Source organism: Patiria miniata, unplaced genomic scaffold (assembly GCF_015706575.1).
Source record: "Patiria miniata isolate m_02_andy unplaced genomic scaffold, ASM1570657v1 HiC_scaffold_7, whole genome shotgun sequence".
Classification (NCBI taxonomy): domain Eukaryota; kingdom Metazoa; phylum Echinodermata; class Asteroidea; order Valvatida; family Asterinidae; genus Patiria; species Patiria miniata.
The window spans coordinates 4,420,815-4,435,167 of record NW_024037074.1 but is presented as its reverse complement, the minus strand read 5'-3'; the positions used below and the strand labels follow the sequence as shown (position 1 = coordinate 4,435,167).

Here is a 14,353-nt window from a genome sequence, read left to right as displayed (position 1 = left end):
TGAGATTACCTCATTTATAAATTATTTTGAGTAAACCTTTTGACGAAAATAATAAGTCCATGGAATTTCCATTATAACCACTTTGGAAGTTAAGTTAACCACAGCTGCCTACCGTAAAAGATGACCAAGAAAAAAATCTGGGACACGATTTATCAACTAGAATTGGATAGTCAATGCCGCACAAATTAATTTACTTGATACTTGGTTGGTTGGTCTAAATTCTCAGCAGGGGAGTTTGAACATGAGGCCAGAAACACCGGGACAATCCACTTCTCTTAGCGACAGGTGTCTATGGGGTCTTTATACACAACACACGGGACCTACGGCTTAACGTCCCATCCGAAGGACGAAGCAATAATGGTTAAGTGCCTCGCTTAAGTATCCAGACCCAGGCTCGAACCCACATTCTGCTGCCTCTGAAACACCAGAGCATGAGTCCGGTGCGGTGCTCTTAACCACTTAGTCATGACACTTACAGTGTTAGTCCGGCTTGCGGATAGCACAATAAAATAAACATGCTAGTGTTGAAACTGTGGCATAGAGGTTCTTAAACCTCTGTATCAGGTTAAGAAGGACCATTGACCTACCTTGGAATAGTTCGATTTCAGGTAGTAATCGCGACCACCCATCAGCAGGCTTGGCTGGTTTATCTATGTGAAAACGAAGTTGAAACAGCGTCAGAGGGCGATCTCACAGATAACATGTTTGATCGAAATTACTTTCTTTAAAACAAAAATAAGTTTAGAGACTAAACAGATTGAGAAATACAAATGTGACATTAACCTTTGATTTTTTTACTTAGAGTATGTTTAAAATGTGTTTCAAACAAAAATGTACTTAGCAAACTCAACGAACTTTGTCTGTAGCTTACTGTAGCAGTTCTAATAAAGTTTATCTATTAACTGGCTGTCATTTGAAACGATGGAAGCGGAAATTCTGCTAATTTTTGTGCTGTAACTGCCTTAACATTATAAGCTTCTATACTTAAGATGACCTAGTCACAGAAAACCCCCATAATGGCAATACAAACACTGAAATGAGGGCAATAAATAGACAAAGGTGCATTTCAAACAATTCACTGAAAACCGTTTTACTGAATTAGTAATTTGAACTGTAGTTGCGACTTGTCACAAATATATCACCTTACCAGTAGGACGTGCAGGTTTGAGTTCTTGTCGTCCACACCGACCCCGTATGAGATCACGGGGGCTATTCCGTACTCCTTGGCTAGTAGAGCTAGGAGGTTCTCAAACTTGTAGTCGTCCTCCACCCAGTTGCCACCGGGGCTAGTACCGAGCATGGGCCATCCCCCGACCTTGACCAGCGTATCTATCAGGGGCTGGTCATCCATACTATTGATGGTTTCTGGAAGAAAGTTAATCCAGATTTAGCGGTTACACTCTAAAGCGTCCCGGGTCAGATTTGAGCTAGACTACGGGGTTCCACTTGGCCTGATCATGCTTTTCAGGGTCAAAATGACACTTGCTGGGTCAAACTGACGCTTTTGCCAAATATGATAACGAGAGGTGTCATGCGGAAAACGATAAAGATAAGTGTCATTTTGACCGTGAAAAGTGTCATCTGACCCTGAAAAGTGTCATTAATGACCCTAAAAGTGTCATTGTGACCCTGAAAGTGTCAGTTTGCCACGGAAAGTGTCATTTTGAGCAATAAAAGTGTAATTTTGACCCTGAAAAGTGTCATTTTGCCTCGACAAATATCCAGCCAAAAAGGACTCTGATTCCAAGTCAATTTTGACCAGGAGTGTACAGAAATTCCAGTCCTCACATACCAGTCTCATGTCAATAACAATTCAAAACATCAGAGAAGGGCAAAACCTAATAATGGTTTACATCACCCCGCTGCAAATTCCATCTTATGAATAGCTTAATTGAATCACTAATTCTTTCAGTGTAAAGTTAAGAGTTAAGTCGCGAGTTGTGACCAAGATATTCTAAGCTTTGTTGTTGCAAATCCCGAGTTACTTGTTAATATCTTACTTGCGCCTGACTTGTAATGGACTTGTAACTTACAACTTCATACATTTCTACTCCTCATTCTGTGGGTTTTTTTTGGTGTGTGTCCAACAAATTTGTTTTTTTTTTCACACTTTTTGTATTACGTCGATACATGAATCAAATGAAAATTCCAGAAATCAGGATTGCCAGTTTCTCTCACGGCATGCTGTCTTCCTTGGTTTGTTTCTGACCCCGTGTTTCTTAGAGACTGTCTGTCACTCTTACCCATATCTAGGCAGGACTTGTAGTATCTTCTGACATTGGTGATGGCAACTGGCTCTCCAAATACTGCATCCTCCTCCAATAAGTCTTATGCAACAGAAAACAGCAAATTGGAAAATGACATGAGGATTCGACAAAGTATACCTTGTATTGGTTGGGCTGGACTATGGCACGCTCTAGACCGATGTGATTATTGGGTTTTGATGATATTGATGGGTTGGGATTGGCACAGTGAATTGGGATTGGGTGAACGGGACTCGCACTTGGGACTGGGGTTGGGGTAGAGTCTGTTGGTCTGGATTTGGCTGCACTGAGCTCCAGAAGACTGGAAACGATTTGGAGTGGAAACACAGAGATTAAGATTCGTTTGATTGAGCTTGGGTGGATGGACATGGATCGGTGGCGGGATTCGCTCCAGTTGACTGGAATTCGTTGAGCAGGAAATCTGGAGGGAGGTGATAGCTTGGACTTATAGATCTTTGGAAAGAGACTGATTGATGAGCAAGGTCTGGTACATAATGATAAACCAAGTATTGCTTGGGGTGGGTTCTAGTTGAATCGGATTTTTGGCTTTGCTCTCGTGGACTGGCATTGGTTGAGCCGGATCCTGCACTTCTGGTGGGTTGAGCTCTAGCAACAGGGTCAGTAAAAAAACAAACCCAAATGTCGCGAATATTCTTTTAATGAAGTTCTGCATGTAGCATTTTTAAGATCTAGGATATGAAAGCTCAATTCATAAGCTTTCTTTTAGTACAAGAATCATTCGAATCACTCATGTACTTTTCAAGAATTTTAAACACAACCACCGCTTTCAAAGTTCTGAACACGGATCACAAAGAAAGGTTTGCGTTCTTTCAGCAAAACAGTCGCCCACATCCCTATGTGATTTGTTTTCCTTTTGCTGAAAGAACAATTACGTTTTTGTGATCCGTGGACAGAACTTTAAAACGCTGGTTGTGTTTAAAATTCCGTAACTTGGAAACTACATGAGAAAGCTTATGACTTGAGTTTTCATATCCGAAATTATGAAACTGCTACATGCAGAAACTTCACTAAAACAATGGGCCCGACATTTGGATTTTTGACTCACTCTGTATAGGACTGGCCTAGCAGGGGTCAGTGGAAATGGGTTGTTGGCTTATCTCTGGTAAACCGGGATTGACCTCGGTTTGCTTACTTTGCGTACAATGACAATGGGCCAGGCTGGGACTGGCTTGATTGGACTAGAGACTGAGATGGACTGAGGATGGGAATCTGCATGGCTGGGTTTGGTCGGAATGGGGTGGCCAGGGTGACCGTACGGTTATGGCCAAATTCTGCTAAATGCACTTCAAAAATCTGTCAGATTTATCAAAAATCTGCCGAATTCCTCAGAATTACTCGAAATACAATACAATCACTTAAAATCACATGCAGATTTGTATTATTGCCTTAATTAAGGTTTAAATGACAACTATAAACTATCAATAGTCACATAAGATGTTATAAAACTGGCGCGCATCGATCACCACGAAGTCTGGTTCCCAGTGAACCGCCACCTAGACCAGCCCATTAACCTCATAGGCCTATGCAAGGGTTACAGTTTTTTAAACAAATGTACATGTACCTCTTTTTTTTTCAAATTTGCTATGTTTTTCTGTGAAATAACCATTTTTGGAGAATTCTGCCAGAAATCTGTCAAAAAAATCCATTCTGTCAAATTTTCTGTCAAACTCGCTGTTTAACAAAAAATCTGTCAAAGTTAGCCGAAAACCGGCTAAAACGGTCACTATGGGATTGGCCATCCTGTACCTTTGCATTTGATGGTGACATCCTCGTCTAGTTTGTCGAATGAGCTGTAACGTGACCTATCCTCTGGGATCACGTGCTTCTTCACCCACCCGCCGCAGGCGTACTGGTAAAAGTTATCACAGGGATTCGCGGAGCTGTCCATACTTTCCAGATAAACCGAAGCTGAAGAGCCAAAAAAAAAATTCAAATTATAAAAAAATATTGAACCCCAAATATCAGAGTTAAAATCAAGTCATCATAAGCCCTCAGATTTCTCAAGTCAATCAATCTTAAGTCACTACTTAAGTCGCTACCTTTGCATTCCGTGTTTCTTGTGGCCGGACTTGTGATTTGAATTGTTTTTGACTCGATTTATGCTGTGCCTTTGATCTCGATTACATTCCAAAATAAGACAACTATAAACTCCACTGTAATCCCATAACCGGACTCGTAGAAATATCAAGTTTAAAAAGGAAGTGTGCCAGTGGCGTATCCAGAGGGTATCCAGAGGGGGCACCTTGCCCCTCCCTCGGCGGATTTTTTCGAAAGATATTTTTTTCCGTAACAACTTCCATAAATGGTTATGGAGTCCTGACATGAAAAACAGAAGAAAACCAAGCTACAAATCTATTACAATGCGCCGTGAAATTCGGCATATATTTTCCAGTATGCATAATAGCCTAATGGTCAGCTTTGAAGAGCGCCCCCATTTGGAAGATGGGTACCAGCCTCCAACCCCCCCCCCCCCCCCCCCCCCCCCCCCGCTTTTTGATTTTACGGAGGCCAAGTGTCCGGAAAAAAACACATTTCTACATTTCTGCGCGGATGTGCGAGTGAGATTGCCTCCCCCCCCCCCACATCAAAAGCTGGACACGCCACTGCAGTGTGCACCTTAAATTCAGATACACAACTGCAGATTCTGTGTTTGATTTCTAAACCTCAATAATTATCCTTATTCTCTCTCTCTCACTTTAGTCAGGTGGCTTAGATCTAATTTTCGTCAAGATCGTGACCGACTGGTCCAAAGCACCAAACTTGGCAGATAGATGCTTATAGACCTAGAGAAAATATTTAGAAGGGGTGACACCTGAAATTCTTTTGGGAAGGGTGCCTAATTTGCATAAATCGTTAATCCCTGTCATGTAATATATTTATTCCCATATTTGGGTATATTTCTATTTTTTTAATTTTTTTTTAAAGTGTATTTTGGGGATTCTACTTACATATCTTTACTTAAATAACATTTTCCAAAGTATTTAAGTGACTGAATAATTATGAGGACATAGTAACGATCCAAAATGGCTATTATTATGCCCTAAAATTGCGCGCATTTACCGTGTCACCAGATATCATCAATTAGTCTTGCCAAACATAAGCATTGATGAACTTTAAATTCACCAAGTAGCTTACTGGTACAGTTACCCTATTAAAACCTTATGCAAAATCATGTGAACAATGATAACATTGTGATATTTAGCCCAGAAAACAAAAACTGGGAAAAAACGAGGTGTCCATAAATTAGGCTAACAAGTAGGTGAAGGGTTGCCTAACATGGAACACTGGAAAAAGTTCAAGGAAATTCCCAAAATTATTGTTGAGAAAACGTTTTGGCGTAGACAAAATTATTGTAAACAACAATAATCTCTTATTTAGGGGGATTTCGTTGAACTTGTTCAAGTCCCCACGTTACCCTTCCCGTACTAGCCCAATTTACGGACACCACATTTTCTCCCCTTTTTTGGTCTTTTGGGCTAAACATCAAGATGATATCAATTTTCACTTGATTTCCCACTTATTTTTGTTAGGGTAACTATGCCAGTAAGTAACTTTGTGAATTTGAAGCTCATCAACAATACCCACGTTTGGACTAGTTGATGATATCTGAGGAAAAGGTAAATGCGCGTAACTTTAGGATAAAATAGTAGCAATTTTGGTTCTTTACTATGTCCTCCTATTTATTCAGTCACTTATGTGTTTTACAAAATGTTATTGAAGTAAGAATTATGCAAGAAGAATCACCAAAATACACTTTTCAAAAAAATAAAAAAATATAAATATACCCAAATATGGGAATAAATATATTACACGGCAGGGATTAACGATTTATGCAAATTAGGCACCCTTCCCAAAAGATTTTCAGGTGTCACCCCTTCTAAATATCTTCTCTAGGGCTATAAGAATCTATCTGCCAAGTTTGGTGCTTTGGACCAGTCGGTCACGATTCCGACCATATGCCACCTGACTATTTCAGCTCTGTCCACGAGCCCACATAAATGCCAGGTTCGGCCATAATGCACAAAATACTAAACCTATTTCTTAAAGTAGACTCCTTCCCGTGAATTCATTTTCAACTTACAAAGCTGAGAATCTAGCAACGTTCATTTTAGAGTACTGTTAGTACTTTAATTGTTGTAATAGTACGCTGGTTAATGTGTGTCCAACCAATCCGATTGGTTGAACACGTATTAACCAATATGTGGCTGTTTCAACTAATGATTGGTTATGTCAACCAATCTGTTTTTAGAGTGGACCTATAGATCATGTGATCCGTGACGTCATGCCGATCAGGCAACCGCCGGGCAACCCAAACACTTAAGCATATTTTGCATGTTTTTTTGGCCCACATTAAACAGTATATTGCGTCAACACTTTCAAACCATGAATGTTTTCAAAGGAAATACATGTAGTGCAGTGGAGAACCGTTCGCTGAAAGTCGGCATCACATGACCACAACATTAAATTTGTAAACAAAATATGTCCCATCCATTCAACAGCACAGTGGATGGAATACATTATGAATCAATTGAGGAACGAGGTTGAGACATACCCGACTTGATGCACTGCGTCGACATGCACATGTCCCCAGTCAGCTCGGAAGTGGAATGACAATCGTTGCTGTCCAAAATGAAGTACACTAAAATGAAGGAAAGAAGCTATTCTTGATAAGAAGGAAGAACAGAATCAATCCAATCATAACACAAAGGAAATCATATTACTGAAAAGGAACTGGCATTGAATGTTCAACATCCCGCTAGAGCATTTGAGGCAGTCTTTCTCAATGTCCCCATGTATTGTCTTCCTTTCAGGAAAAAAAAATGAATGGCACACAGAACCTTATTTCAAAACGATATTCATGGAATATAATTTTGTAAAAATCCATCCAACAAAAACCCACATATTCCTGAAAGCGGATTGGAGTATTGGATCTACAATACATGTATGACATAACTACCTCTATGTAAAAATGTGGGAGAAAAACACTTCAGAACGAATTTGAGTGCAACAACACTCTCTTATTCCAAAAGAGTTAAACTATAGGGATTAGACGATTGGGAGGGGGGGGGATCACTCTAGTTTTAGATTGAAACACTCAATCTATTCACTAATGGAAACTTGATTCAAAAAACGATCTACTACTACCAATGATTTTCACTTGAGCACGTCCGTAGTTTCAGTCGGCAGAGGGAAATTTTCACTCAAATACAGGGGCGGCGGAACGCTTTTCAAACTGAGGGGGGGGGGGTGGTTCAACACCAAAAAGGGGCACTTGCTCAGAAAAAGGGGCACCTTCCGTCGGTGTGAAAGTGGAGGAAAAGAATATGGTCCCGTTCATTTCGCTATAAATCTATATGACGAGGAACACATACATTATGAATACGTTGTACATCTTACTCTTTGTGTTTTTTTACCTAGTTGTGTGGAGAGACCATTTTTTTTTATCGCGAGAGGGACACTGTTGCTTTAAGTCAGTTCAGTGCCCATTTTATTCGCGTGAAGAACACTATTATTTTTAGGGGCCAGTTTTCCATCTTGAGAGGGGGCACAATTTTGTGTTATTGCGAGAGGGGTATCTGTGCTTTCGAGGGGTAGTTTCCCATCTCGCAAAGGTGCACAATTTTGTTAATGCGAGAGGAGTACTTTTGTTTTTGAGGTGTAGTTTTGCAGTACAAGAGAGGAGACAATTTTATTTGTAGCACGATCATTATGCTTTGATACGTGTGCGTTTGAGGGGCACTTTTGTTGGCTTGGGAAAATCGGGGGGGGGGGGGGGGGAGTCCCCACGGTTCCACCGCCCCTGCTCGATTACAGTTAATTTTGGAAATAAGTGAGCACGTAGAAACAAAAAAAGAGGCTCAGTAATCTATAAAAGAAGGTTTGTGTGAATATTAAAAAAAAATACATAGTGGCCTACCTAAAGCCCCAGTCAGACCTAGGACAATAAGCAGCATGACAAACAGAATGAAGAGAAAGAACTTGCTGGGCCTCCGGGTGCCAACGCCGTCATCAAAGACCAGCTCCTCTCGACTACCACGCCTTCCCATTGTGACTCTCGAGAGGGGTCAGGTAACTGTAACAAAACAACCAGGTAAACCAAAAAAAAGCTGACAGTAAAGAAAACACACACCAAAAACAAAGAAACATACAACAGAAATCATTATTCGAATAATCGTCACAGTTTTCTTTCCTGATTTTGTTTGAATATACCTCATCAGCTTAAACCTTAGTGTTAGAACTTGGAAGCCCCCCCCCCCAAAAAAAGAGAAGACGCAACACGTATGGAAAAACTAAGGTTGTTGCTTGAAATGAAAGGTAACATTTTAACAAAAGGACAGCCTTATAAATTGAACCTTGATGGTATATTCTTCATGTTCTTTTTTGTTATTAACCATAAAAGCCATTATTTTAACATCAATCCTAAATGTGAACTTGAACTAACTAATGTACAATGTACGTGTTTTTTTCACGGTTAGTGTGTGTACCATATCATTTCCTTGTTGGGCCTATAACTCGGATTTGCGCTGTTCAGAAACCAATGGCGTGACTTCAACCAGTGAATAGATGGCTATTGTCGTGCAAAAAAGTTGAACAACAAAGAATCGAAACTCAGAGCGCCGTAACACCCTGGCTTTACAATGGGTCTCGTTGGATGCCAGACGTACGAATGACTCAAGCTTTAAATATCAATGCAGGGAGCGTTAAAAATAACATAAGCCCTTTCCGAGTTTTAAATGAACATAATAAGCCAAATGAAGTACCCGCGGCGTACCGCTTCAAATCGTTGAATTTCATCTAGAGGGCCCAACTAACGGCAGAATCATTGTGATTGTTCAGAAACACCCATGTCATCCGTGACAAATATTCTGATATTTTACGTAAACCTTTTAAGCAAAGAATATTGGACTGAAGGTATTAAAACATGCACACGAGCCCTATTCCTAATTGCTATCCGATGGAAAAAACTCAACGTTGGCGGATCCTACAAAGATTCTCCCCAAGTTTACCACTTGCTCTTCGCATAATATGCCCACGAAGAAACCTTTCGGTTCCATGCGAATAATAGGTTTCCCGATATCTGGTCATCAAACTTAAATTCCATCCTCGAAAACGAGACCGCTCCTTTAAGCTACCATATTTGCCCAGCAAATTTGTCTTTGCGAGAGTACCAAATATTGACTTCGCCAACAGATGTTTTTGTGTATTTACAGCTGCTATACGTATGAGATCACGCCCCCTTCCCGAGCGCAACGCAGTCACATGTGTCTGGCCACTCAACTATTACCGAGGGTTGAAATCTGCTTTTCTGCTGGGTACCGGTAGAACTAAGTATTATTTTGACGAACGATCTCACAAAATCTGCAAGAAACACAGTCGATTTTCACTATTTTTTTGTCTCGTAGGTGCATACACCTCTCTACTTTTTTTCCCCAGAATAATCGGACTATAACCTTATAACTCTAACCCCTAGTAAACCATCGTCAATCCTCCAAAATCCTCCAAAATTCTACATGTATGTACAAATGAAGGATACCTAGCGCCTCAATCCTTCAAAATCGTCAGACAGTCCTACTTCTCAAAATGCATTCAACTGCAATGATAAAAAATAATCCTCCTCTTCAAACACCATTCATCCTCAATCCTCCAAAATCCTCAGGTTCTTCAACACTATTCATCCTCAATCCTCCAAGTTAAGTATTCTCGTCTGTATACTTAAAGGAATTTCATTTACCGTGGCACTATCGTTATGATCAATAACCGCTAGCTACGTGTGCAAATCAAGAGACAATTTGCCACTTAAAAGTCATTTCACTGTATTTCATTTTGGAATGTCTGTTTCGGCTGCAAAACATAAAAAATACGTTCATTTTCCTTGTACAAGGCTTGACAACAATCCACAGCAACGACAGCTGCAGTTTGACCTTGCCCGTGACATGTGAAGGGTGACCCAACTGCTGCTCATAGGTGCAAGTTCGTGAAATCGAATTCTAGCTGTAAACGATTTTTATTAAACAGTTTTTGAAAATCAGAGTTTAAAGGGAAGGAACGGAACGTACAAGCGAATAAAACCAGAAATGACATTTAGATTTACGTTGTCCTTCCAAACAATTGAAAAAAATGTAGATCGAAAATATATTAAAAGTAATCCAAATCGTATAGGCCTGTACATTAAATCTGTGGTCGTGCCAAATCAGGTTGAGCTTCGTTTTATATGTTGACATTGTTCTATTTGGCTTTCCAAAACGAAAATGAGTTTTTGGAGTGCACTGAGCGGAGGTCGATATTAACTCGCGTTTCGCACGCCATTTTTTTCTGAGCTTCATACTGCTGATTGATTTGAATGATATATCATTAAATGATAACTAAAGCAAACACTGTTTTCATTACAGCAACTGATTTGAATGAATATGCCCTAACCATGTATTTCCACAAGAAATTGACGGAAAAGGAACACTTACGCCTACTGTTTCTGTTCCAAAGAAAATCTCGCAGAATGAGGAGAAAGAAATGATTCGTCGCACACACACTACTGCGTCATGGGATTATGGGGCAATATTATTGATCACGAGGTTGTGTTAAATTCCAGTCACACAAAGGTAAACATGTTTCATTTGTCCCCAATATGCAATTTCAAAGTGCAATGCAGTGGTCTCGCTTCAAGGCGTCTGGCGGGTCGCTCCGCTTTACACAATGAAAACAACAGGGTGCAGACCAGTAAATACACTGCCATAGACCTTAGTCGTAATTACGCGCACTTCCCAAAATAATTTTAAATATATACGCATAACTCTCTGAGGTGTTAAAGACACACACCAAATTAAAGCTTAATTTATCATCTTTCATTTTCTGTTCAATGTTTGGGGGTTAATCCCATGACTTTTTTTGGGAGAAATTTCCATCCGAAAATGATCACATCTAAAAATCGTACTGAAGCCCATCGCCATTTTGAAAAACAATGCCTATACACTCCTTTGCGAAATAGAGCGCTTCAGGGCCCAACTTCACCCAAATTTCACAGAAATACAAGCTCACAGTTCTGAGCACTGCCTCCCCTCTTTTTTTTTTTTACAAACTCTCAAGTTAATGGCCCACAAGATGCTCTTATACCGATCGCGATCTTACGCAAATCATGAATTGGCCGGCGTAGGCAATTCTGGACCGATTTACCTATCTGCACCCAACAGCAATAATCCATTGTTGGTTCTCTGGTTAAGTCTGGTTCCCAGACCATAATAGTCTGATCTGGCAAATCTAAGGATAGGTAAGCACCACGGCACGTGACTAAAACGGGCAGAATCATGCCCATTTCCAAAAACGTCCTTATAAACGATTAGATTATCGGATATGTTCGCGATAGATCGGCTTTCTCTGGGTGTAAAAAATATTTTTATTTCCTAATAAAATACCTGCCACTAGCTATTTATTTAGAAAAATTAGAGTCCAGAAATTTAAGAAAAAAAGCCATTGATTAATGGGTAACACACGCCTGTCATTGAAACTTAAGAATTTCCACGTTGTATTAATAAGGGAATAAATGTGTGCTCCGGAGGTTTTTATCACTCTGTTTAAGACCACTTTGAGTCTGGGTGCTGATAATTACCCGAACCGGAGGCGAGGGTAATTATCAGCACCCAGACTCTAAGTGGTCTTAAACAGAGTGATAAATAGCGACGGAGCACATATTTATTCCCATTCATAAATACCTTTTCGGTCAAAAACAATCATATAATTCGTTCAAAACATCCCGATTTTGTTCAACAAATGATCGGCTCAGGAATCTGGATCGTCTGTACTACGTTTACCTCGATATGGCTAACCAACCAGTCATTACAACGCCTTGTACTAAGTCTACTACCAACTTCAACTACAACTTGACCTTCGGCATTTTTGATAGAGAATTAACGCCAAAGGGATAATACGAAGCAACAAAAAAAGAACCAGCGGATCTATCTTAATTAATTCACTCACCAGAAACATTTATTTCTCGTTTCTCTTATAGCTCTCTCTAATCAACAATACGATTAAAACTTAATTCAACATTTCAAGATTTCGGTAGGCTATCACAAATAGCAATGAACTGAATTAACTTATAGGTCCCAGGTAAACAATCATCGGCAGTTTAGCATTTAAATTTAACCCGTCAGCATAGTACACGTAATCACATGACAAACGACATACATGTAGATCAAACTAATGCCTATTGTGGTACCAAGTCACTCATTGGCTCGTCAGGATGTCTAAGTAAAGGCCAGGGGCGTACCCAGGAATGATTTGGCTGGGGGCTCACAAGTTTTTTTCTCAAATTTGTAGAAACATTTGCCCTAAAGTTTTGGCTGCAGAAAAACATTTTTTTTTTTTTTTTTTTTTTTTTGGGGGGGGGACTATTTTGACGTTGGTGGCGCCACTTACACTCCTATTATATACTATTCGAAAATAGGCCACATACATATCACCAAGGTCAAATCGTGGGACTAAAAAAAAAAAATCAATAAAATAAATCAATAAAAGATTGACAATCTCTGGGGGGGGGGGCGGCTGAAGCCCCCCGAGGCCCCCCCCTCCTTGGGTGCGCCCCTGCTATAGACTTCTATAGCGAATGAATTCTGATTTAAGATTAATATTTCATTTTTTGACTTAATTTACAGGTTGCCAATATAATCAGCATAATACTCGTGACTGCGGCATTATCTAGCTTTAGTAAAGGATTTGCAAAGCCGGTCAACCCGCTTTAAGAAGAAAAAAACGATGAAAAATACGCCCACTTTGCTCACGACAACATCATTAGGGAAACTGTGGTATCGTTGAGACGCTTGGCGGGAAGAGGATTTGGTTCATATTATTTGCTTCATTTTAACCGTGTAATAGAAATGCAGCTAATTAATTTTGTAAAGCAGCTGCAACAAGCAAACATGTTATTCTTCTCAACAAACTCTTACAAACTGTGTTATCTCTCGAAGAGGTCAAATTTGATTTTCAAGAAAAGTTTCGGAAAATTTAAAGGAGTATCTTTTCGGACAGGTGAAATGGAAACTCAAGATTATCAACTTTTTGGCATATTTAAAAAATATGTATACACAAAGGGGATATTACTGAAGAACTGTACAAAGAGAAGGTAAAAAGCTTGTGCCGTACTAACGGCATATACTTAGGATTTTATTCACCCCTATGAACATGACGAAGAAAGAAGAATTAACAGATTCGTTGACTCGACGTTCTGTTATTTCAATCCACATGCCCGATTGGCCTCATGCAGAACCCCAACGCGTGGTCCATTAAGTTTGAGACCATATGAGTTTAGAAAGTCCCTGACCATAATAAGTGCAAATACTAAAAGCATGGCGATCATGGCGGTGAGGTCACAACCACTGCATACAGCTGGTCACAACTTGGGTCAACCAGGGAGGATAAGAAACCTACATGCCATCGTGTTGGGCTTTTTTTTGCTCGCTCAACCATGGTTATCAAGCCTGCCCTCAGATGGAAGCCCCCAAACCAGGGAGTTGATCCTTGGCCCGCATATTTATACAATTCCACCGTACCGTTTTAAAGCCAAACGGTCTCCGTTTTCAAAATAAATTGTGGGAGGGGGGGGGGGGGTACCTTTTATGCTAATGAGCTTGCGTAAAAATTCACATTTGCAAACATCAAAAAATAAAACTACCAAATCATTTTGAAATACCTTGCTGGACTGTTAGTGAATGACAGTGTAAAGCATCCTGTAAAATCATGGCACCTGGTATACTGTCATTTTCAAGAAAAGTGGTATTTTTGTATCAATTTCCAACGCTGATCGGCCGATCAGCGTTGGAAAAAACTGGCTTTTTTTCATGTACTGGCCCCAGTTGACCATCGCACTTGTTTGCAATCGATTACACACCTTTGAACGGGTACAAGCCAGCTAGACTGGTTCCCTGACCTTACAATTCCCCAATGTATGTAAACTGCTCTGTTTCTTCTTAAATGGAGTCAGGGAACCAGACTACAGGAACATGATTGTTTTTCTTGGTTTTTATAGCTTTTTCGAACCCAAAACCTCAAAAAAGTCAGTGTAACTATATTTGCTATAC

General features: G+C 40.0%; 1 protein-coding gene across 2 annotated transcripts in view; it reads right to left on the bottom strand.

Moving 5' to 3' along the window:
• The window catches only part of LOC119744748 (membrane metallo-endopeptidase-like 1), a 33,400-nt gene that overhangs the window by 17,523 nt on the left and 1,524 nt on the right, over nucleotides 1-14,353 (bottom strand). The window contains exons 1-7 of one of the 2 annotated variants that reach the window (XM_038220849.1): nucleotides 10,745-10,763; nucleotides 8,203-8,358; nucleotides 6,838-6,924; nucleotides 4,032-4,193; nucleotides 2,244-2,327; nucleotides 1,148-1,365; nucleotides 588-650 (exon numbers count right to left, since the gene is read on the bottom strand). In XM_038220849.1, the coding sequence (XP_038076777.1) occupies nucleotides 588-650; nucleotides 1,148-1,365; nucleotides 2,244-2,327; nucleotides 4,032-4,193; nucleotides 6,838-6,924; nucleotides 8,203-8,332 (744 nt within the window). In that variant the 5' untranslated portion in view covers nucleotides 8,333-8,358; nucleotides 10,745-10,763. Of the gene's footprint in view, nucleotides 1-587; nucleotides 651-1,147; nucleotides 1,366-2,243; nucleotides 2,328-4,031; nucleotides 4,194-6,837; nucleotides 6,925-8,202; nucleotides 8,359-10,744; nucleotides 10,764-14,353 lie in introns of those variants that run through there. The other variant, XM_038220848.1, reaches the window with a different exon arrangement.